General features: G+C 36.7%; 1 protein-coding gene across 1 annotated transcript in view; it reads left to right on the top strand.

Annotated features, from left to right (window-relative positions):
- The window catches only part of UNC5D (unc-5 netrin receptor D), a 376,103-nt gene that overhangs the window by 238,408 nt on the left and 111,828 nt on the right, over nucleotides 1–25,867 (top strand). Inside the window, exon 8 of the mRNA XM_044659544.1 lies at nucleotides 21,543–21,575. Coding sequence (XP_044515479.1) covers nucleotides 21,543–21,575 — 33 coding nt within the window. The remainder of the gene's footprint in view (nucleotides 1–21,542; nucleotides 21,576–25,867) is intronic.

Here is a 25,867-nt window from a genome sequence, read left to right as displayed (position 1 = left end):
TCAACTGTCACTGCCCCTCTCATCACATTCCAGCCACTGTCTCCATCCATCTCAGTGGGCAGAAGTGCCAAAAGCTTGATTCAGTTTTCCTTTCCACATCCTTAGTTTTCACATCTTTTTTTTAAAAACCCTTACCTTTGACTTTGAATCAATATTGTTTATTGCTTCCAAAGCAAAAGAACAATTAGGGCTAGGCAATTCGATTAAATGACTTGCCTAAGATCACACAGCTAGGAAGTATCTGAGGACAGATGTGAAGTTTTCATATCTTTAAAATGAGGAGTTTACACTGAACGGCACTTATTTTCCTTTCCTGCTCTAGATTTTATAAAAAATTAATATGTGTATGTAATACACATCTATTTATTCGTGTACATGAATAAATAGATGTAATATACATATATTTATTCATGTACATGAATATATGTAAATATACTCACATCTGCAGATATGCTCAAAGAACATGGATAAGCACATGAGCACATATGTGTATTATGCATGTTCAAATATGTGCATGTATTAATATTCAGAGAGAGTTTAAGAATAAAAGGGAGCCATTAATCAATGTTTGATAGAGAGGGAGATAGAGAAAGACTATTTATGGTGAGGCTCTCTTGCAGCTCTCCCCTGGGGCCAAATATGCACTGGGAGACTTTAAGGGGGTGTTACCCTGAAACTGGGTGACCTGGATGGTCCTGCCACTCCTTGGGAGTGGGGGGCAAGGCTTCCCTATAAGAGGAGGTATGTGGTACCCCAACCTGATCCTGAATAAGGATGGGTTTCACACAAACTTCTCCCCAATCAGTTAAATTCACAGTGGGTGGTCTGGCTTCAAGATGGAGGCAACCAGACCAAGCTGTGGTTCCCCTCTCCCTCATTGTCTCTTAGGCACACTGGAATGCTGTCTGACTGATGAATGGCTTTTATTAGTCACAGTTCAGGGGAATGGGGAAAGGGGTGAAGGGCAGAGGGATTTTGGGATGCCCTCTTCGCTATTGCTATGGGGTCCATCACTTGAGTGGGAATCCTAGTAGTTCCCACACCTAAGCTCCTCCCCTTGCCCTTTCTCCTTCTGTTTCTCTATTTCTGTCCTTTCTCATAATTGTAAGGTTTGACTGAAAAAGGGTCTCTCTGCAAGGTTGGGAATGGGTGAAGGAGAGTGAGATTGCTCCCAAAAAGGAATTCAGACTTAGCTCACTCTATGGTTGAAGTCTTGATGGGTGAGTTGAGATGGGATGGTTTTGACCAGGGAATCAGGGCTTCAATTTCCAAAAGAAAGTTCTTCAGGAAGCCCTCCGGACTGGATCCGAGCTGGGATGTCCTCCTCCTCTCTCCTCCCAGTCCTTTGCCTGAAGAACTCTCCTCTCTCCTTCCTCTGAGAAAATTCCCAGAACTCCCTCTGGTCTCAGCTGGCAGCATCTCCTTCTCTGGTTCCTTTTGTCCCATCCCCCTTGCACAAATCCCATCCTTACAAGAGAGAGAAAGAGAAAGAGTGGAAGAGAGATAGGAACAGACAGAGATAGACAGAGGGGAGGGAGGAGAGAAAATCTAAGGGGAGGGAGATGGCAGACAAAATGTCTCTTCATGTACTCTCATCCTTGTCTCTGGCTCAGTGCTATCCTGAACCAGCCAGTAATAAATGTCTTCTTTCTGTTTGGTCTCAACCACTTCATTGCTCGCTACCTTTTAGAAACAGATGACTAGGGGCATGATACAGTGCACATAAGCCATAAGGACCTTGGTGTTGCTGTCCCTGAGAAAAATCAAAGCCTCTAGATAACCCTTTGCCTTATTGGTTTAGATCTTTTTCTTGAGAGTAGGTTATTTTCTTTAGCCAGAGTTTGGCTTTTGTCACTTTGGGGTCACGTCTTTTACTTGACAAAATCCCTATAAGAAAAGAATAACTATTGGTATTTTTCCCCAAAAGGCAATGCTGCATCATAGGCAGCATGCTGGGCATGGGTGCCGAAAACCATGTCTTCAATACCTACCTTTGATGATTGTTTCTTTTGTGGTATTGGGTAAGTCTCTTAATGTCTCTGAACCAGGTTTCCTCATCTTTGTATAACACAGGGAAAATAGTTATAATACCCACCTGAAAGGACTGTTGGGAAACTCATATAACATAATAATGAATGTAAATCTCTTTGCAAATTTTAAAGGGTTACATGAACTTCAGGGATTATCATTGTTTCCTAGCAATATGCAGCAGGTTGTTGACTCTTGGAACAGAAGATTGCAGAAAGGCACATGATCCAATTAAATTGGACTAAAATTCATAAAGTTGACATGAAGTCGAAAAATGCATTTATTTTGGTTGGAGAATAAGCTGTTTCTAAGACACATGTATAAGCCTGTTCCTATAAGTGGATTACACTACAGAGAGTAGAAGGGAGCATACCTTCAGAATTGTCCCTCCTTTACAAAAGAAACTAGAAAATTCATTACTCCAAATGGGGACCAAATATGTTCTTTGATGGGAGGTAGCTAGGTAATGAAATGGATAGAGCATTAGATTTGAAGCACTTAAGACCTGGGTTCACATGCAGACTCAGATGCTCACTATCTCTTGTGTCCAGGAATAAATCACTTAATTTCTGTCTGTCTCAGATTCTCCAGCCATAAAATGGGGATAATAGAATCTACCTCCCAGGTTATTGTGAGGATAAGGGGCATTAATATTTGTAAATTTATTAAGGAACTATACAAATGTTAACTATTTAACTAAGTGACATTTCTGGCATATCATTGCCATTAAAAGATTCTCCTGTGAGCCATCTTGCCCCTCTATGAGTCTGACATGTCCTAATTAGCAGAACTGGAACCTTGAATCATTTTGAGGTGAATGATGTCAATAGATCTGGGCCTTAAGTCCTGGTGGGCATACTTAGCTCAGCTACAACTATAGTGGGTGCTTTTGCCATCCAGCTCTGGGACTATATTAATTGCCCAGCTATCTCCAGGGAGCTCAGTACTTTCTCTGGCTGAGACATTAACAGCTAGCGAGCCCTAGGAGGCTCTAAAAACTTCATTCTCTCCTTCTCTTTCCCCATGGACTTGCTCAGATTACTTTTTAAAAAGGAATAATAGATCTTGTGGAGTCCGTAGAGTCAGAGAAGTTAGGGGAAAAAGCAAGAATAAAACTAACCCGAAATCACACCAGTAAATAGTAAAGTATGGAAGAAAAAAAATGAGCTTCTAAGGTTGAGTTCAGGATTTTATAAATTGAGCCTACAAAGATGAACAAAGATGGCAAAAAAGAAGAGAAAATGGAGGAAAAACAATAAAAATCTTCCCTGTTAAATGGAGCTAGAATCTTTTCTTTGTCTTTTCTAGATACTTCTGATATCTTTTTGTTTTTATCTTTATCTTTTTTGCATACTAAAAGCACTTTCTGTATGAGAATTTCTCTGTCCTACCACAGAAGTGAACTTTTCAATTCATCACATCCAGGAGGATACAATCACCACTTGTCATCCTCAATGTCTTCCTGACATATTTGAGTGTGGTGGCACAGCTAATGCAAAGCAGGCCTTGTGCTTGCCTAATTATCTTCCCATGGTAATAGGCAGCACATTTGCCAGAACGTGGAATTTCCAGTAGCTTTGGATGGCTTTCAGAGGGCATAACATAAACTCTCAATTATCTGTTGTAATAAATGAGAGGGAGAGCATGGCAAAATGAAATCCACTGATAACCCAAAATTGTATCATAGCCAGGGACTTTAATTTTCTTTTCTACCATAGCAATTGAGAAATAATATAGTCGATTAATTTGAGTTTCCTCTCCTTCTTTTCACCCTATTCAAATGATAAAGATCAAGTATAAAGTATGATTTATAAGCTCAACAACAATTATCCTCGTGCGCAGTTTTCATATGACTTGTCTGCTATAACACCTTCATTGGCTCGCCTGTACCAATATGAAAAACTATAACCTCCCTAGATTGTCATTCAAGTTGTGTCATCCCACCACAATGAGACACTAACATGTCTTTCCATCTTTCTTTGACTCGATTCCTTTTCACACTCACTGAATTCTTTCTAGCCAAACTGACCTATCTTTAGTTCCCCGTTCTCGTCTTCTGCTTTCTCTCTTGACGCTAATCATGCTCAGAGACTCTAACTTGTGCCTGAACAGCATTCCTTTCATATCCCCTATCTTTTGAAATCTTTTACTTCTTTCCTTCATAGGTCACCTCAAGTGCCACGTCCCCCAATAAAATCTTTCTTTTTTAAGCCCAAATTAAATTCCTCCCTTATCTTATTCTTCTTTGAGCATATAACAAGCAGTCTCACCCCAAACTTATTTGTAGTTATGCCTTATACTCCAACCTTGGATGATAATGTCCTTGAGGGCATGACTTTATCTTTTTTGTAAGCCCAAGGATGAAAATAGAGTCTTTTAAATAACATGTATTTATTAAATGACTTTTATTGAAGTTTTAAAGTTAATTAATAGTATCTATCAAATACCAACTAGGTAAATGCTTTGTATTCCCTAATTCTCTAGTACCTCCCCCTTTCTTTTTAGGTGATAGCTTGCATATTTAGGAAGTGAGTTCCTTGGTAGCAAGGGTTTTCTTTTTCTTTGTATTTATATTTGCAATACGCAGCAGGGTGCCTGGAATATAGTAATAAACATGCCTAATAAATGCTTGTTGTCTTCCAACCTGCCTAATACTAAGAATTGTGCAAGTTACATAGAAGGCATTTATACTTGTTGACTTGCCTTGCCTGGCACTGTGCTAAGCACTTGAGGGAAAGAGGTGGAACAGCCCAGAAGAAGAACAAAGCATGATTTCTTTCTTTAAAAGGTTGTATTTTCAGGGGCAGCTGGGTAACTCAGTGGATTGAGAACCAGACCTAGAGTCAGGAGGTCCTGGTTTCAAATCTGGCCTCAGACACTTCCTAGCTGTGTGACCCTGGGCAAGTCACTTGACCCCCATTGCCTACCCTTACCACTCTTCTGCCTTGGAGCCTATACACAGCATTATCTCCAAGATGGAAGGTAAGGGTTTTAAAAAAAAGGTTGTATTCTCTTTTCTTGGAAGAGAAAATTAACAGTTGTGGAATTAGTAGTATTAGCAGACAAAATTAATATCAGTGCAGGGAAGTGGAAAGGAAACAAATATTGTTTTGAAGTTAAAATAACGAAACAAATATTGTTTTGAAGTTAAAATAACAATAACCATTTCCTGATCATGAGTACTATTCCAAAAGGAACATTGACTGTTTCAGTGGGAATCAGATTCCCTATTTGTTGTACAGGTCTGGAAGGAAAAACTGGATAACCTGTTGTCAAGGATTTTGTAGAGGAAATTTGTATTCAGGTCCAATATTTTATGAGGTTCCTCATAGCTATCTCTGATATCTGTGATTCTGTGAAACAATAAGTTTTGTAAAACTAGTTATTTTGTTTGTACAGGTGTGATTTCATCAGTATAGGGAAGCCAATGGTGAAATAGCTCCCTCTGACAAACAGATTGACAACTCTTCTCTAAGTGAGAGATTTAGGAAATCTTGGACCATAAAGAGTTGAAATGAAGCATGTTAAAGGAACTAGCTTTCTATCTATGGGATACACTGCTTCTTGGCAATGGATATTTATACAATGTTGGGTTTATAGATTAGAGAAAGGATATGGGCTTGAACTGAACTGTTTGGGAAAAGTCCTGTGTTAGAACTTGGTCTGCAGATTAAAGGCAGAGCTGGAAATGAAGAATAAAAGAGACCTAATTGGAGTCAAGGATTAATGGAAAACAGTGTAGAGCAGGGACGTTTATAGAACTATCTTTGAAAGCTATGATCAGTAGAATCCCTTTGCCCATTGGATTCAATATAAATGCTTCATTTTTAAGAACTAGAATGAACTAAATGATCTCTATAGTTCCTTCCGGTTCCAAATCTTATAGACCTCTGATGGATGCACAATTGGGCTCCAAGCTACCCTTCTTGTCTCATTTCTCTCTACTCTCTTTCACCAATTTGACATTCAATCTGAGCTGGCTTTGAAAGCCAGACATAGTAATTTGGACTTAATGAAATAAAAAAAAACTATTAGAAAGCCATTGCAGTCTCTTGACAAGGGATTGAACTATATAAAACATCACAGCATGGCCTAAAAATCTTACTGCAGTTCTAAGTTACCCTGTATCAGAAGAAAATTCCTATGAATATGGAATAGCCAAATAATTGGCATTAAGAAAAGGAGAATAATCTACAGATTTTACATTAGAGTCTTAAATAATTGAAATTTACCACATTTTTCTTAATTTTTAAATTTTTAATTCAAAATTCTCTCCTTCAAACCCCTCTCCCACCCAGTGAGAAGGCAAGCCATATATATGAAATCATGTCAAACATATTTCTATATTAGCCAAATTGTAAAACAAAGAAAAAGGCAAGGAAATTAAAGAATATTTAATAAAATTGCTTTAGCTTGTGACCAGAGATCATCAATTCTATCTCTGGAGGCAGATAACATTTATATTTTATTGTAATTCCTTTTTTTTTAAACCCTTTTACTTTGGTGTATTGTTTCATAGGTGGAAGATTGGTAAGGGTGGGCAATGGGGGTCAAGTGACTTGCCCAGGGTCACACAGCTGGGAAGTGGCTGAGGCCGGGTTTGAACCTAGGACCTCCTGTCTCTAGGCCTGACTCTCACTCCACTGAGCTACCCAGCTGCCCTTTTTTTTTTGTAATTTATTGTAATTCCTTTGGAACTATCCAAAGTGGATCACTGTAGTGATTAGAGTTATTAGGTCTTTCACATTTGATTATTTTTACATTATTGGTTTTAAAGTGTACACTGTTTTCCTGGTTTTGCTTCATTTTACTTTGCATCAATTCATATGACTTCCCAGGTTTTTTCTGATACTATACCATTTGTCATTTCTTCTAGCATAAAAATATTCCATCCAGGCAGGTGGGTGGCTCAATGGATTGAGAGTCAGGACTAGAGATGGGAGGTCCTAGGTTTAAATCTGGCCTCATACACTTCCAGCTGTGTGACCCTGGGCAAGTCACTTAACACCCATTGCCTAGTCCTTACCACTCTTCTGCCTTGGAGCCGATACACAGTACTGACTCCAAGACGGAAGGTAAGGGTTTAAAAAAGTATTCCAACACAATCCTATACCATGACTTATTCAGACATTCCCCAACTGATAGCCATCCTCCTAATTTCTAGTTCTTTGCTGCCCCTAAAAAGGAGCTGCTATAAATATTTTGTACATATGGGTCATTTTCCTTTGATCTTTTCAAGATACAGATTTAGTATTAATGCTGGTTTAAAGAGTATGAGTATAGTTTTGTAGCCCTTTAGGCATAGTTTCAAGTTGTTCTTCAGAATGGTCAGATCAATTCACAACTCCACCAATAGTACATTAATGCATCCATTTTTCTTTAAACTCTCCAGAATTTGGAAAGTTCATCATAGTTTGTGATTGAAAGATAATTTAATTTTGATGAAATTCAATGATATTAAGTGCTCACTATGTGCAAAGCACCATCCAACACAAGATATTTTCAACTCTAAAATTATATATATATATGTGTGTATGTGTGTGCATATGTATGCATATTTATATAAACCGTTTTTGAATTTTAAAACTACTGAAATGCCAGTCATTGTCATCATCAACTACATTACTGATGATATTTGATTAAAATATTTATATAGAATTTTATAAAAGTGCTTCACATGTTATCTTTTTTGGTAATCACAGCAGTCCTTTAAGAAAGGAGTTATTATTATCACAATTTTAGATGAGGAAACTGAGGTTAAAGAAATCAAGTGTCTTATGCAAAGTCACAGCCCTAGTAAGTGTTTGAGTCAGGATTTGAAATCAAGACTTCCTAATTATGGGTCCAGAGATTAATCATTTCACCACTTAGCTGCTTCGGGGTTATGATAAACTATGTGAGTAGCTGAAAGAAAAGAAAACATAATTTATGACCAAATTAGTATTATGATAAGGAAAATATAAAAGTCATACCTGAATATTATCCTTAATGGTCCACTGGTTTAAAACTGGAGATTTGCTGTTTTTAGAGGATGTTTCATAGGGAGTTTAAAATTGGTTTCACCAGGCACTTTCCACAAATAACAGGAAATGGTGATTCAGGAAAACATGTTGACATAGAGAAAGAAATCTCCAATGGTAGAGACTTTATTGTTTAATGATTTTTCAGTCCTGTCCAACTCTTCATGACTCCTTTTGGGGTTTTCTTAACAAAAATACTGCAGTGGTTTGCCATTTTATTATGGAGCTCATTTTACAGATGATGAAACTGAGGCAAAAAGGGTTAAGTGACTTGCCCAGGATCATAAAACTAGTTAGTATCTGAGGTCAGATCTGAATTCAGGAAGAATAGTCTTCCTAACTCCAGGCCCAGCACTCTATCCACTAGGTAACCTAATTATTGTTATTAAAATTTAACCATGTAATTAAAAGAAACAATAACAAAACCCATGAGGCAGATTCCACATTCTAGAAGATATTGAAAGGTATCCCCCATTTTTTAAGAGGTTAATTTTCTCTTTCATTTACTATTCATCTATAAAAGAGACATTAACTTTCTTTAAATCTGTCCACCTATGATCTTTGAAGGGAGATAAAAGGGGTGGAGTTAGTTATATAGGGAAATTCTTCTATGTGCTTGTGCCTTTGGCTTACCTCATCAAGAAGACACTATCACCCTTGAAATTGTTTTGTTCCAGAGCTTCAAGAGCAAAAACAAAAAAACAAAAAAACAAAAAAAAACAAACACTAGAAATTGAAAAATGAATTGTTAGAGGGACAAAGTTTTGAGAAGCACAATATCATCAAGAGGCAGAAAGAGATGAGAGGAATATTTTGTCTTTTAAAAACTAACTATGCAAAGAGATTAGAGGGCAACTAGACCACATTTGAACTCATATAGTCTGGAGAAGAACCTCAAATCCATAAAGATTCTTTAGAGTGGTTTCCCGTTTTCAAATTCCTCACGTTTTGCAGGATTGGTCAGAATCCATTTACCTAGGTGATAAGAAACTATACCTGAGAATAAGACCAGCTGAATGGTATAGTGAATATAGTATCGCCTTCAAAAACAACATCAAAATTTAAATTCTATTGGTTACACAGGCTGTGAGACCATAGGCAAATAATTTAATCTCTATGAGCTCTGGTTTTCTCATCTATAAAATTCACTTATCAATTTATTCAACAGATAGTTGCTACTTTTTTCAAAGCATTGTTATATGCCCTGGGAGATATCAAAATTTAGATAAAGATGTCATCCTTACTCCAATGGATCTTTCATTCTAGAAGATGCTGGAGTATACTAAGAAAGCCTTTATACACAATACAGCTAGAAAATAAGAACTTTGGCATAGAAAACTCCAGGATGAGGAAACTCTAACATCTTCTCTTATTTTAAAGCATTGACTAGGACACGGGGAAGTTAAGTGACTTCCTCAAGATAACTATCAATATGTGTCAGAGGTGGGACTTGAACCACATTTTGGGGCTTTGAAACCAGCTGTTAAGCTACTATCCCAGGTTACATTTCCTTATTATATATAATATTCTGCAATGTCCCGTAAATGCATTAAAATTTTGCAGAAGAAATGCTATGTGACATTCTAAGGAGGTGATTATAAACTCAAAGGTCAGGAATGAATTCATGGAGAAAATAGAATTTGAATTGGGCTTACAAAATTATAGGAATTCAGTAGGTAGAGAGAGATAGAGGGCATTCCAGGTACAGGTATATAACCAGAATAAAGGGACCTAAGCAGGAAATAGCAGGTCGTGTTAGAGAATAGAAAATAGACGAGATTTACTAGCCATCAGTAAGGGTAGAAGATGGCCATATGAAATAAAGCTTTAAAGATAGGCTTGTTTCAGATTATTGACCTTCACTATCTACTTGCAGTGAAAGAACTGATGGAGTCAGAATATAGATTGAAGCATGCTCTTTTTAACTTTATTTTTCTTGGGTTTTTTTCCTTAGTCTGTGTTTACTTTTATAACATGACTAATATGGAAATGTGTTTTGCATGACTGCACATGTATAACATCAAATTGCTTTCAAAAAGAAATATATAAAAGGAAGAATTTGAAATTCAAAAATTAAAAAAAATGTTAAAAATGATTATTTAAAATGTGATTTAACAAACAAAATATATAAAGTATTTAAAATAAGATGACCAAGATATAACTAAACTACTACATTTGAACTTAAAAAGGAAAAGATTATTGAACTTTAATCTCAGCCCAAAGAAATATTAATTTTACTCAGGAAGTTGTAGGGAACCCCTGAATATTTTTAACATGTCTAGATCCAAAAATACTTTTACTATCTACCCAGATGGTTGTGAGGAAAGTTAGTTGCAAACATTAAAGTTCTTTATAAATGTAGATTATTATGCTTAAATAAAATAGTACCCTTTCATCTATGAGTATAATTTGATTGCTGAAAGGGGCAGAAAATCAACATTTGTGTACCAAAAAATGAATCAATTTTCGAAGGATAGAAGATATTACACTTTTCATATGTAAACAATTTGATTGCAAAAAAAGGGCAGAGAGCTTTTTTTACCCACACATACATGCAAATTGATATTATTTAGATATAAAGAAATAAAGAAAACAAAAGGAGACTGAGAATCCTTTTTAGGACAGAAAAATGACTGAGACTACAGGGCAATGTGGTTCATCAACTCGTGTATGTAATAATTTTTATATTTTGAGAAATTAAAACTTAGAGTCCTAAACCAAATAACTGTATAGAGACTGTAACTAACAGAAAGGATTTCATGAGTTTTACTGCATAAGGGAAAGATGAATCATGAGCAATACAAGGCTCTGATTTGATCTATTTTGAAGTGATGCTAAGTGCACCAAAGAATCAACAATTGACTAGAGGGAAAGGAGTTGAAAAAACAGTAGGAGCCATTTAAAAATGCAGCAAGAGAGTCAGTTGGCAGAAATGCTTTAGCTGTTGGACTGAGATTTGATGACCATTAGAAGGATAAAGCTTAGTGGAAAAGAGTCGAATTCTGCTTATTGGGCTTGACAACTTGTGGGGGCTGATTTTTAGAGGTGATGAATACTCTATTGCCATTTCTGCTTAGATAGGGAGGAGAAAAATGGAGGGTGGGGAAGGAAAAAAAAAACAAGCTCTGCATCTATTGTGTTGTAAGAAAATCTAGAAGGTGAGTAATGAGGGTGAAATAAAATCCTCCAAAGGGAGGTAGATTGCTTGGGGAAGGCCTAGATGAATGGGAGATGAGAAGCACTCACCTGGAGACTTCCCCAGGACCAGCAAAACACAAAAACCTTGGGCTTTTAAAACCAAGTTTATTTTGTTAATTTGGGTAAAGGGAAAGGGTAGGAAGAGTCATAAAACTACAGATCTAAACTCCACCCAACTTCTACACACCTCTCCAGAGGTTGCTCTTCCTTGCTTCTATAAGCCCTGCTTATCCACTCCCTGCTCTTACTTAAAACCCAAATGCTATCTGACTATCTACTAATCTAACTACCCAAATTGTCTTTAAAAAGGATAAAGATAAGGAGCCTGGAGTTGGTTTCCTATGTAACCCAGAGTCCCAGGTGACAAACCCTTGGGATTACCTTAGACAAGTGGATCTCTGATTGGTAGCTCTCCAACAGGGAAAAGATGGTCTGCTCCAAGGCAAATTCTCCAACCCAGGAATTCCTAACCTTTCCAGAATATTAGCTCTTCCCAGGGAAAGTGCCAGAGCAAAAATCCTCCTTCCAACTCAGGGGAAAGCCAGAATCAGGAGTGACAATTGCAAACAGTCAATTCTCAAGATCCTTCTCTCCTTCCAGAATCTTCTCCCAGGGTTTGTATCTAAATTCTCCTCCTTTCCTCTTAAAGACAGTCTATGAAATTCTCCCTATCCCTTAGCATTTATCCTTACAAGGGAACATCCTGATCACTAAAGTTCTAACTTTGTTAGCATTTCTCATAGAGGCAACTTAAAGAGTTTTGCTGTGACTTCTGTTTTGCTATAAGCAAAACTGATAGTTGCTCAGATGAACCAGCAATCTGCTAGCCAGCTCTTCAGAGCCACCCTGAGGAGCTTTGCAGTTAAGGAAAATGTGTAACATTACAATAGTGAAACACTTAATCACCTTCCTTTTAAGGGTGATTGTTAGCTTCATTCAAGAGCGGTGACTGTGCCCCATGTGAGAAGCTACCCCACACAGGCAGCACACTTTGCTTAGAGGAAAAGGAAAACCATTCATTTATATGTTCTATTTTTATAATATAAGAGTGACACAGAGAACATAATTTTACTCTAAGATTAACCAAATTATTAGATGAAATTAGAATTCATCTTCATCACTTTGCTTTTATCTAGAAGGACTTTCTCAATTCAGATAAAATCTGGGGAGAGGTTGCTATCTTTTAAAACTATTTCCCAGCTGCTATAGATTCAATATAACATTTCATTGACTTCCAGGGGTAGGATTTCCTCCCTTTCCCCAGGGCTGGGTGGTTGTCAGATCCCAGGTTCCATCACATATCAAAGGCACTCTCTACAGAGAATACCTGCATGTCATGACTGCCCTGTGGGAAGATGACTTAGAGAACTGGCCACTGAGAGTTGTGTGTCATTCTTTCAGCATCAGCCTCTAATACTACAGTGGCTAAACCAACTACCAGAAGTTGGCCACTCCCTCAATAGTCCCAGTTCTCAGCAATCCAGCTTCTTCCAAATCTGTAGCTCTTCAGTTCAAGGTAACTATTCTAGTCTGTAGAAAACTCAAGTTCACTCAAGCAGCAGTTTGCTAAATGATATTCTAGTGACCCATAAGTGTAATGGCCCCTCCTTAAGCTCCCAACATGCTGGGAAAAGCTAGATGCTAGAAAGATATAGTTGATTCCTGCTGAGAGTATGACAGACATAGGTAAAAAATGCAAACAATTATGCAAATACAACCTCCTGGGGGGTGATGGAGGAGGTACACTGCAAATATAGAACTCTCCTGCTGTCATGTTTCTCAAGTGCTCATCTTCAGGAAAGAAGGGAACCACCCTAGATCATAAGAAAATAGAGAGAGTGGAAAATATTTCATCTCCTAAAATATTCACCACCACAGCATCCTTCTGTCAATATTATTTTTGCCAACAAAACATAGTAGGTGGCCATTAATACAATGATGTTAGAGGGCATAAATTGCTTTCTACTTCAGTGGTGGAGTGGTGGTGGGAACGGGTAGGGAGGATATGATACTGGAATCAGTAGTGCTACAAGATGCCAACTTGATATCATAATTTCTCCCTGTGGACCAGAGTTTTCTTATCTGTAAAATTAGGAAGATTGTATTAGATGATTATTATGGCCCCTTCCAGCTCTGAATCTTATGGAACTTGCTGTGCTATTTTGATTTAATTTTGATTAATCATTTTAAATTTATTTCTGTGAGATGGCTTCAGTAGTCTTCCCTTTCATCCTCTTCATATTTACCTTCACCCACCCCCATCATGACATGTTATACCTGGAAAAGATCTTGAGTTATAGAATGTCACAAGTTTTGAAGGAAACTTAGAATATAGAAAGAGGTGAAGATACATGTTATTTAAATATATATAGCACAGAATGTATGGGTTAGAAACAAGCAGAATACAGAATGTTAGAAGTATGAAAACGTTTCCTGATGGAATTGGAAGAACAACCTTCTGTTGAATAGCAAAAGGCAGACTATGTTGCTCTTGATCTTTACAAAGCTAAGCTTGCCAGCCCTGTAGACAGTTAAAACATACTCATAGCAAGGAGTAGTTTTATGGAGAATAGTCCCTGAATCTTTACCGGAGGACCAAAGAAGGCCAGGTGGATAGGGAATTTCTCTCTCCTCCATTGGGCATAGTATTTTGTTGGGAATTATTTTACTTGCACAGTAGGAGAGAGAACACAAAGAAAGAGACTGAACCAGAGAGAACAAAGAGTAGGAAGTAACTTCAAGGATCCCAGTCTCTGTCAACAAAGAGAGAGCTACCTGTCCATGATTCAAGAGAGAACTAACCATGGTAGTCAGGAAATGAATTGTGGAGAAAAACAGATGCAAAAAGCCCAGTTGAGCAATTCACTTAGTAAAGATCCTATATCTATGGGGGATTAGCATGAGGACTTTATGAGAAGGGAAAGGCCCTGAAGTTGTCTGTATCACATATGTTCCCTATGCATGTGCCTCACTACTAATACACTCTACATTGTTTCCCATTCTTTTGGACACTGCTTTCTTGCGGAAGAATACACTGTCTAGTGTATTGGAAATGTGGGAATGTGTTGTAGACACTGCTTTTCCTTTTTTCTGTCTTGTGTAAATTTATACCTTGTTTCATTTTATTTATATCTAGATATTATAATTGTATTATTAATTATTATTAATTTATTACTATTAATATTAAAGATAAGCTCACCAATGGGGGTTTGTGAGATATACCTTTCTGTAATGGTCCCCCAAAATGGTACATTTTTATTCAAAGAAGTAACTGCTCTCTTGGGATCCAACCTCCAGCATCATAGTTTGAGTTGAGGAAGCGTACTCAGACATGCTACAGTATTATTAAAAGGTTGGCTCTATTTCAAGGAGGAGTTATATGGTAAAATAACACTGCAATTTTCCATATAGAATCGTGTCCATTCCCCTCTTGTTTAAGTCTAAACCTAATCCCTTGGGCATTTGTAGTATCTGCTCAGGTTATAGATAAAGATGAGTGAACTTTATAAATTATCTATCCAATTTTGTATCTTGGTCTGGGACAATGGGATTTTCCATCCACTTTGTTTTTCCTATGGGAAAAGATTATTTTGAGTGGTTAAGAATCTCATCCAATGAACTCTTCAATGTTCTAAAATGACTCATGAAACATCGAGTCATCTGTAAACAGGATCACCTGGGGGATATTAATGCCTTTAGTGAAATTCTCTTATTTTTAGTCTTCATAAAATTCTCTATGTGACAGGAATGGGAAGATCTTTCCATATCCCTGTTTTAGTCTTTGCTTGATGATGATCAGAGGTTTATTTCTGTTGTAATATTTTTTCAAATAATCTTACTTAATTTTGATTTCTGCATAGAAAGCATCTTGTGAGACAAAAGCCTTTGAGTTAATATTTTATTCTACCAAAAACCAAAACTTTTATAGTCAGCAAATTATAATTACAGTGGGATCTTGTGTCCTTTACACGTGAGTCAATTTTATGAAGGTAAAGCCATGACTTTTTCTTGAACATATCTTGAAATGCTCCTATAGAAACCTTTGTCATAGATTCCATCAATGTGTGAGAAAATTATACTAATTGAAACAATTAAAAGATCAAAAAGAAGGCATAAAAGTTGGGAGTTAGTGGTTTTCTCTTAGTAGTCTTTTTTCCTAGATTTAATGTTTTCATTTTTTCCATTGTAATTTGGTATCTTCCTCTGTTCCAGATACTATGTTCATTGATCCCTCAAAACGTGTGCAATTATGTCCACATCAGTACACATCACTACTATGTACACTCGATCCAATCCAGCTAGCTTTTCTACTTTTGTTCTCTTTGGTTCTATTTCTGCCTTCTCTATGAGCAAATCTGGAACTGTGAATTCCAAGTACAATATCTCCATTGTCTTACATGGTGAAAAGTATTTTTCTATACACATATTTAGATATCTTTTCCATCATTTTTCTATTGCATCTTTTTCCATTTTTATTCTCAGGTATCCTTGGAAGGCTTCTCCCCAAACTTTTCAAAGACTGGTTTTATCTTCCACTGCTTGTTATTAAAAATCAATCAGTAAATATTTGTCAAGTATTTACTGTGTGCCAGGCAATGAGTGAAGCACTGAGGATATGAAAAATTTCAAAAGGCAGGTCCTGCCCTTGAGGAACTTATAGTCTAATGGAGAAATACTTTTCTCTTTCAGTGCTTATTGTTTTCTGTCATTGTTATCTAAGTGATTTTCACACATAGTAAAGCTGATATGGGTCAGGGTTGTTCAGTCACTCCTTACTCAAATCATTACCTACATATGTTTTCAGGTATAAATATTCACCATCCTTTGCTCTGAGATGTTGCAATAAAAGTTTCTATAACTAATTGTATGTTGTTTTAGAGATTATCCCCTAGAGATAGTACTCCTTAAAAACCATTCAATTTTTACACCAATCTCTCCTAAATTTTTAAACCCTTTATCTCCCCCCCCATCTTTTACTCTTTCCAGAAAGGATTTCCCCTAAATCATCTCTTCTCAATTGTATCCCCCAAAAGCACAGTGAAATAGCAAAAACAAAAACTAAACCTATAACAACTACATATAAAGATAACTAAGCATTTAAAAGATAAAACAACTTTTAATAAACAGACTTTCTTTATATCCAGAGGAAAAGTCTTTAGCTTCTTATGATAGAGACCAAAGAGAAAAAGGAAGTACATAACTACTTCCTTGGCATTTGTAGCCCAAGTGAGTAGCAATAGTCAGTGTCTGTTAAAGACAAGTCTTGTACTTATCTGGTCCACACAGTGTCATTTCTGGAATACTGTTGTGTGGTAGCTGCCCTTGATCCTAAGTCAGCAGTCTGATTTTATACTAATTCAGGAATGCTATCCACATCAGAAATAAATCATCTCCTTCTTGTTAAAATATAGACCATTCTGTCTTGAGGATATTGCTGTGTTTTCTGTCTTTCTTTCAGAATTATACCACCACTTCCACCAAGTGTGGTTATAAGAAAAGTGAACCTACATGAAAATTCCCTATACTCACTGCTAAGCATTTGGTTAACCTCCAGATTATTAATTATTCATCCAGACTTATGACCTGTGTTTGACTTCTGAATATGCCAAGTAATGTACCTTAATTTTAATTGTGCCCCAACCTTTGTGGGGTAGTTATGTTAAAGTTGGAGTGATTATCTGCCTGCCTCCCATACCCACCCATGTATTTATTTCTTTGTCTTTCTCTATTTTTCTGCTTCTCCACCTTGTTATTTCTGTCTCTTTCTATCTTTCCTCTCTCTTTCTCTCTCTCTATCTCTCTCTATCTCTATCTATCTCCTGACTCTCTCTCTCTATCACCTGACTCTCTCTGTCATAATCTATATTGCTATTTCTGTCCCTCTGTCTCTCTCATTCTCTTTCTGTCATTTGCTCTGATTTTGTTTCTCCTGTCTCTGTCCCTGTCTCTGTCTCTCCTGGGTCTCTATGTCTCTGTTACTGTCCCTTTCTATCCCTTTCTTGCCTTCTGCGTGTCTCTATCCTTTTCTCTAACTCTTTTTCTCCTTCTATCTCTTTCTCTGTTTCTCTTTGTTGTGTCTCTCTCTATCCCTATCTCTGTTGCTATTTCTTCCCCTCTCTGATTCTCTTTATGTGTGTCTCTCTCTCTGTCTCTATCATTTTCTCTGATTCATTCTCTCTCTCTCTCTCTCTCTTTTCCCATATCTGTGTTTCTCTTTCTCTACTTCTGTCTCTCTGTGCCTATTTCTGTATTTCTCTGTATCTCCTGTCTGACTCTCTGTCCTTATCTCTCTTTTTTCACGTCCCTGTCCCTATCTCTGCCTCTGAGAGTGTTCACAGATAGACAGATGGATAGATGGATAGATAGATAGATAGATAGATAGATAGATAGATAGATAGATAGATAGATAGATAGATAGATAGATAGGATATCTGCCAAAAGATGAAGGGGAAGGAAATTAGCAGGAAATACTTGGTCTCTGATATGAGAGATCCAAGGAGGAAAAGGGACCAAGAAGGTGAGACTGTCCAGATAAATGAAGCTTAGACTATCTTAATAAGAAATCCCTTAAGAAGAATTGGTCTTTGATCCTACCATAATTTCTCTTTATGTGATAATGGTGCTACTATCCTCCAAATACATACCTAGGTTTGTAGCTTTGAAGTAGATTCTTCCCTTTGCCTCTACCAATATATCCAACCAGTTGCCAATTCCTGTTAATTCTGCTTTCATTATTTCTCATATTTGGCTTTTTGTCTCTTCTCTCCCTATAACCACCCTAGTTCAAACACTAATCACACCATAAGTATTCTAATAACCAATCCTCTTCCTATAGCTGGTTTACATTTCTTTTGTACTTCAGATTCAGCTTAATTATTTACTCTACTCTTCTAGGTTCAGTCTCAGCAAATTGGCAAGCCTTTTTATTTCTAGTGGAGGTTTAGTGTTCCATTTACATTTCTATTTAATCACTAACTAACCAGGTGTCTGCTCTCATTGTCTTGGTAAATTCATCTTATTTTTCTAAAGAACTTGTTGTTTTAAGTTACATTTTATTTTTTAATCATCGAAAATACTCCTTTCTACCTACAATTGAGAGCAAAAGAAAAACAAAGCCACAATATGTATAATCATTCAAAACAAATTTCCACATTGGCCATGTCCAAAGTGAGAAATAAATATGTTGTATTTGTGTGATATATGTGTGTGTGTGTGTGTGTGTGTGTGTGTGTGTGTGTGTGTGTGTGGAATGGCAAAGACTGAAATTGCTCAGGTCTTGCTCAAGTCAGGGAGTTGCCTCTGTGGTTTAGGGTATCGGACTTTACCCAGACCTATGATGTAAAGGAGAGTGTTTGGGGAAAAATAACAAAAAATCCTTGGTTCTGATTTATCACAAATATTAATACATTTTCAGTGTATAGAAGGCCTTCCCAACAAAATAATTATTAAGTGTGGGGATAGATTATCAAGTAGGATCTTCTTCCCCAGAGGTATTAAAAAATAAATGTTCACACTTCCATATTGGTTGTTGTTATTAGAGCAAACTCATACATAGCAAAAAGCCCAATATAAACACATAAATACACTGAAGTGGAAGATAGTATGCTCTGATCTGCATCCATTCAATTCCAACAGTCCATTCTCTGGAGCTGGCTTGTTCATTTATTGTGTGACCTTGGATGGATCATCCATCTCTGTTTCTTCGTTTGTGCATTAAAAGGTTGGGACAGATGACCTCCAAAGTACCTTTCAGATAAGGGTTTACTAGTAAATGTTTAACAGCTGGCTCTCCAGAAAAAAAAAGGCATATATAGTGCACTTTTAAGTTTAATCAGCATTGGCATTTTCTTCATCACTTTCTTATATCTATACAATCAACAAGATAATAAACTGAATCCTGCTTTGTAGCTTTTTTTAAGATTTCTGGAGTGTAAATAAATGTTCACACACAAAAAAATTGATAATTGCCTCTCTAATCTGATTTTTGCTAGCTCTAAATATGGACAGTAATATAGACACTACAAAGCTGACAAAGTACATTCATAGACTATCAGAGATGGAAACATCTACAATATTCATTTATCCTTTTGACAACTTTTTTTTAGACAGTTGTTACTCCACCCTCTTCTTCAAATATGTCAAATTATGGAAAACTCACTATTTCACTTGGCAACATTTTTGAGATAATTCTAAATTGTTAGGGATATTTTTTCTTCATATTGAACAGAAATTTGCTTTCCTATGACTTCTACTTACTGGTCCTATTCTCCTTCCTCAAAGATGCATAAAAGAACAGCAAATAAGAAAATCTGATAGTGGAGAAGGTGACCCAAGAGATGGATTTGCATGAGTGTCAGAAGAGTATGTGTTCAAGAAATCTAAAACAGAAAGATAATTATTAGCAGAGAATTATAGGTTCCACAGGACACAGTGGGACAAGGAGGAAATAGGACAATAATGATTGTGAAGAGATAGTCTTAAATTGAGGAGGAATGAGAATATGGGAAGAAATAATTATTCTAATAAGGCTAAGCAACTAGGCAAAGGTTCCAAAGACAGTAAGTCATTAATGACATTAACGTTTCTTTAAAATAAAGTTGAAAGGTGTTTCCCAATACAACAACAATCTGCTGGGGTAGTCAATTATATTAAATTGTAAGATCGCTAAAGGTAGGAACTGTATTCTTCTCCTACTCCTCACTCTTCAAGATTTTATACTCAGTGCTTCATTCTTAGTAGGAGAGGGACAAAACTGTAAATTCATTGGTACAGATAATTCCTAGAAGAGGAAACTCCTTAATCAGCAGAAGGTAATCAATCCCCTTGATCACAAGGTTATTTGATCCTACTGGGGTCACAGAGCCAATATGTGTCAGACACCTGACTTGAACATGTATCTTTGTGATGCTAAGGCTATTTCCCTATTCACTGTTCCATATTCGCTACTTTTGGATAGGCTTAATTAATGTTTACTGAATTATATGGGATTAAAATCATCTTTCCATGATTTTTAAGAGCCTTAAAATGATTTGGAGGTTGATAATCTAGCCAGCATGTCCAAAATATAATTCCAAATAACCATTGTTGTTATTAATTTGTTTCAGCCAAATCCAAATTGTTGTGACTCCATTTGGGATTTTCTTGGCAAATATATTAGAGAGTGGTTTGTCATTCCCTTTTCAAGTTCATTTTATAGATGAAGGAACTGAGTCAAATAGGGTTAAGTGACTTATCCATGGTCACATGACTACTTAAGTGTCTGAGGTCATATTTAAACTCAGAAAGATCTAAATTCAGGCCCAGCACTCTACTCTAACCACTATACCACCTAGCTGCCCCACCAAATGACAGTATCTTTGTCATTTAATTCTTGAATTGGACAGCTAAGTGGTACAGTGGATGGAGTGCTGGGGCCTGGAGACAGGAGGACCTGAGTTCTAATTAAATCCTTATTAGCTATGTGACCATAGACAAGTTATTTAACCCTATTTGCCTCATTTTCCTTATATATAAGATAAGCTAAAGAAGGAAATATAAAAGCACATTGGTATCTTTGCCAAGAAAACCTCAAATAAGGTCATGAGTAGTCGAACACAACTAAAAACAAATGAACAACTCTTGGATGAAGCATCTTGCTGAGAAGTGGTCATGAAAGGGTACCATTTCCTCCTGAGAAAGACAGTATATATAGTGACAAGGAATGAATATTGGGAACATGCAGCAGAGAGGAGAAATTTCTTAAAAACTAAACAAAAATGAAATCAAAATTCAAATATATGCACATCTGTTTGCTCCAACAATTTTTATGTGTGCATGATTTTGAAGTTAGTTTTTTTTCCCTCTTAGTGATTATTACAGACCACTGCAGGAATCCTTTAAATATTTATTCATTGCTCCTTACTTATATCATCATATAGAGTGAAATGATATCCTTTACCTGAGCAGATAGATATCTGGCTGCATATAAAATTCAGCAAGCCTACTGTTAGTAGCAAACCGGTAAACATTCAAAAATATAACAGAAAAACCCCAGTATTCCTAGGGGTGAAGTTGGGGATGGGGAGTGAGAGTGGAGAGAGAAAATGAAATCACTCAGGAAGAAATTTTAGAGGAGGAAAAAATGAAAAAATTTAAGATAAGAAAAAGAAAACCATGAACAACATAATTCACATTTTCTGCAAACAAGGAGAAAATGTTTCATTTATAGCGTTAGACAGAAGTGATATAGGAAATATATCTGCTCCATGTAAATTTATTAAGTGCAACTTTCTTTCTCTCTCTCTTTCTTTCCTTTAGATAAAAAACCTCTTCATGAAATAAAACCCCAAAGTAAGTTGTTTTTCTTCTTGTGAATATAATTTATTCTCATATTTGCTGCCTCACTGTTATTATTTGTTTAGGAGCTGAGTAAAATTGAAGGTTGTGTGAAAGGCATAGGCCCCTGTGTGATTTGCTTTTGCATATTGGTGGTTTTAAATTGAAAATAAAGACACTCTTCTTTCTTTCATCCCACCCCCACCCCACAATGAAAAAAGTAAATCCTTCTCCCTGCTTCTAGCTGCTTTAAAATCTATTTCTCATCAGATGCCACCTGGGATTCTCATTGCTTGTATCTCTGACTTGTAGTTCTGAAATTAACAAATATTTGTTGGTGGGTTTTCATAAAAACAGGTCACAAGCCTTCCTTTCCTTGAGATGAAGTGGGAAAGGAGGAAAAACCCCAGAAGGGTGGCTGAGCTCTAGATTCCCAGAGTATCCCTGATAAATGGGTAGACAAACCTCTCATTGTAGCAAGAGAAAAGACTGAACTCTAAAAACCTAGAGATGTTGTGAGACCCTGAAATCCTAATTCACAGATTTGCTTTCTCATGGAGGAGAGGGTAGGAATTATAATGATATCATAAGCTTGTCCTCATGTGGTCATTCGATTTTGTGAAAATATTATCATTATGTAACTTGATTTTTGTCACTTATTTCCCTGAAGAAGGGAGCATGAATTCAGCAATCTGAATGGAGAACAGAGACTAGATATTGATCTAGTTTTGGAATAGATGTTTCATTCTTTGTTGGCTTAAGGCCAACCTGTTGTTTTGATTGTGCCAGAGGTGAGAACTTCACCAAAGGCCATAGGAGTTAAATAGAGAGAACTTCACCAAAGGCCATAGGAGTTAAATAGAGAGAAATTCAGTCTTTGAGGAGATATTTAGTACTGGGAGCATGATGGGGGACATTGAGGCAAGGGAAGAGATCACAGTGATCTAGCTCTGTGATACTAAATCAGTTGATCTTCAGAGTTTATTAATTGAAAGGATTGAACCAGGGTGTCTTGATAATAAATTTAAGGCAAAGGTGAAGGAAATGGTTTCTTCATAAAATATGCTTTTGAAATATAACTAGGGAATTTACTTCAAGCAGACTAGTTAGAACAAAAATAATAGGCTAAAGCTGTGATTCCCAAAGTGGGTGCTACTGCCCCATGGTGGGTGCTGCAGCAATCCAGGGGAGTGGTGATGGCCACAGGTGCATTTATCTTTCCTATTAATTGCTATTAAAATTAAAAAAAATAATAATTTCCAGGGAGCTAAGTAATATTTTTTGGAAAGGGGGCGGTAGGCCAAAAAAGTTTGGGAACCACTGGGCTAAAGTATGAATAAAGTATCAGAATACAGTGATCTCCAGTTGAGAAAGGAAGACAAATGCATTTTTCTTGAAGACCAAACTCCAGAAAAAGGTATCTTTGGAGGATTTCCCATGCATGGGGATAGCGGAAGAGAGAGGATAGGACTTCCAAAGGTATCCATGGAAAATAATGTAGGATAAGGGAGGTACTGTATAATCTTAACATGCCAGAAACCCAAGACAAGAACATTTTCTACAGGTTTAGGATGAGAGAGGAAAGGTACTGTTTATATTTACCAACAGTTAGGAAAATAGATTTTTTTAATGTGTTGAGACCTTGAAAACTTTCCAAAATGAAATAACATCAGAAAGCTAAAAATCTGAGATGTAAGCTACCATTCATTAAACATTAGAATGGGACTCGAGATTCATAAGGAAGATTTAGGAGAGAAGGCTCAGTGAAGAAAAGAGAGGAAACTATGAGAGATTGAGTTAGCTATTGGTACATATGTAGGGAGGAGTAGGGTTATTTTCTGATGATGAGACTTTTATAAATCTAAAAATCTTCCTTTTACCTTTCTTCCGAACCACTCCTTTATATTTTTTTAATGTTTAATAATAAAATTGTGAAAAAACACCTAAAAAGATGAGTTGTGCTCTGTTTTCAAGGGAAAACAAAGTCTGTGTTCCCTCTTGCTCCAGTGGTAAGGAGGGTTGATTCAGAAAGGAGAGGTGCTGGAAGTGAGCCAAGTCCTATGGTTTGCTAGAGGAAGAAAGGAGTGAGATCATGGACTGAAGATACAAATACTAGTTTTAGAATCAAAAATCTTGAATTTAAATCTCAGCTCAGACACTAGCTGTGTCATCTATAGTAAGAAACTTTTTTTTATTTAGATAGACTAATTATTTAAAATTATTTGCACCAAGGATGAAAAGACCAGAAAGCTGTCCTTAAGGAGTTTGCATTCTAATGGAGGAAAACAACATATATAAATATATATGTATATTTATTTATACATACATGTAAACATATATAAATAGGGTTGATGGGAGGGATGGATAGGGCTGGGAAGTAGAATCATACTCCGTTTCGAATCTAGGAAAAGTAAAAGCTTCCTTGTCACAAATAGGAAACCCAGGTGGTAGGGACCATATTTGTGGTACGTTTGGGGTAGAAGTGGGTTGAAGGATGAGGCTGATGGCCGATGGTTAGAAACATGGTAAGGAGATAGTCAGAAAGTTGCATGGAGACCTCATTTCTGGAATGATAAAGTGAAAGCTAATCTATGAGAGTCTACCCATAGGTATGGAGAAGCAGAACAGAAGAGATTGATGGCTAGAGTGTAAGCAGCTTGTTGGGGAAATGGCTAATATTTGACTTCCCTAAACATCAGTCTACTAATCTGTAAAATAGAGGTAATTATCATACTACCTATAATACTGGGGCACTGACAAGTGATTTTTAAAATATCAAGTTTATTATAGATTTGTATAATTGTTATCAGTGTCATCATTATTAGCCAATATTGTTGGACAATGGTATCCATAGTTTCACACTGCAACTAAGCTGACCCCAAAGAAGGATATTAGAAGTAGTATGGGATGTTAACCAACCATGGCCTTTGTCCTTAGGTGGAACTGGACACCATCAGGGCCTCAGTAGAGCTAGTAACTATCTGTACTATATAATTAAAAGAGTGAAAAGAACATATAAATTTTCCATTAACATCTTGCTCTGTGGTCTGAAATTCTAGCATTAAGGATTTTGGTTTCTTTGAACTAATAATTATTTTCAGTCTTTAAGTGAGCTCTAAAAGGATGAACATACCACCTTATCATCAGTTTATTATAATTTACAATCACGGAAAGGCAAAGCCCTGTATTTCCACAGATATAAGAGAGACACTATGGGGTGAAGTGGAGAAGATGACCTCTAGGAGAGATGAGAGGGATACTGAGATTAGAGGTAGACAGATAGGTGGAAGCAGGCTGGAGGCAGTTTTTTCTTCCCTTCCCTAATATTCCTTCATTTTGGACTACTATGCCAATTAAATTTATAAATAGATGAAGGTATTGAAGGTACAATAAAAATATTCTATTTTTCTTTTTAACTCCTCATTCTATATTCCTCATTTACATTTTCTTCTAAACTCCTACATTTTACTGAGGAGGAAACAGAATCCTAGAGAACAGAAGTAACTTGTTCATTGTCATCCAGACAATAAATGTCACAATTAGAATTGAACTCTGGTGTCCTGTCTCTAAGTCCAATACTCTTTCCATTACTAAAACATGACTCCTGAAAGAATACTTCCTAGAAGTACAGATGTGACTACATACTTCCCTTGGGGAAATCCAATTTTGTTGGCCACTTATAGAGTCATAAATTTAGATCTAAAAGGGATCTTAGAACCCAGTTAATCCAACCCTGTCATTTTACAGAAGCAGAAACAGTCCTGTAGAGTGGATCTGACTTCCCCAAGGTCACACATATATAAACTTCTCATGAATTTAGTTTTGAGCCATGGCGATGAGATTGTTCTCACCTCCTGTTGTGTGTCTTTGTGTGAGAGAAGAGCAAGGATTTGACCCTGCAGCAACACTTAGACCTACTCTGCTTAAATATGAAAGTAAGAGCTGGCTCCCTCCCTGCTGGGTACAGCGTAGATGCCATCTGCAGGTGCAGGTGTGGTGCCCCTTAAAGACGACAAGCATCACTGAGGAAGCCAACATGAGAGTTACTTAGGGAATGTGTTTGTTTTGTTTTCAAATAATTTCATGCTTAGTTTGTGTGTCCTGTGCCATTCTAATTTGGTTACATCTGTACTTGTAGCTGTAAACCCCACGGTAACTATTCCTTGTCCTTGGGGACTTTTGAATTAGCTTCCGCTTGGGGTTCTCGCTCCTGAGCATCATGCTTAATTGCTGGATATTGCAAAAGACGCATTTAAACTATTTTAATGTGTGATTTTCTAAAAATAAAACCTGCACAGAAATGATGT

The sequence above is a fragment of the Gracilinanus agilis genome, chromosome 2 (assembly GCF_016433145.1).
Source record: "Gracilinanus agilis isolate LMUSP501 chromosome 2, AgileGrace, whole genome shotgun sequence".
NCBI classification, from domain to species: domain Eukaryota; kingdom Metazoa; phylum Chordata; class Mammalia; order Didelphimorphia; family Didelphidae; genus Gracilinanus; species Gracilinanus agilis.
The sequence above is the reverse complement of the archived record's forward strand: the minus strand, read 5'-3'. Positions and strand labels throughout refer to the sequence as shown.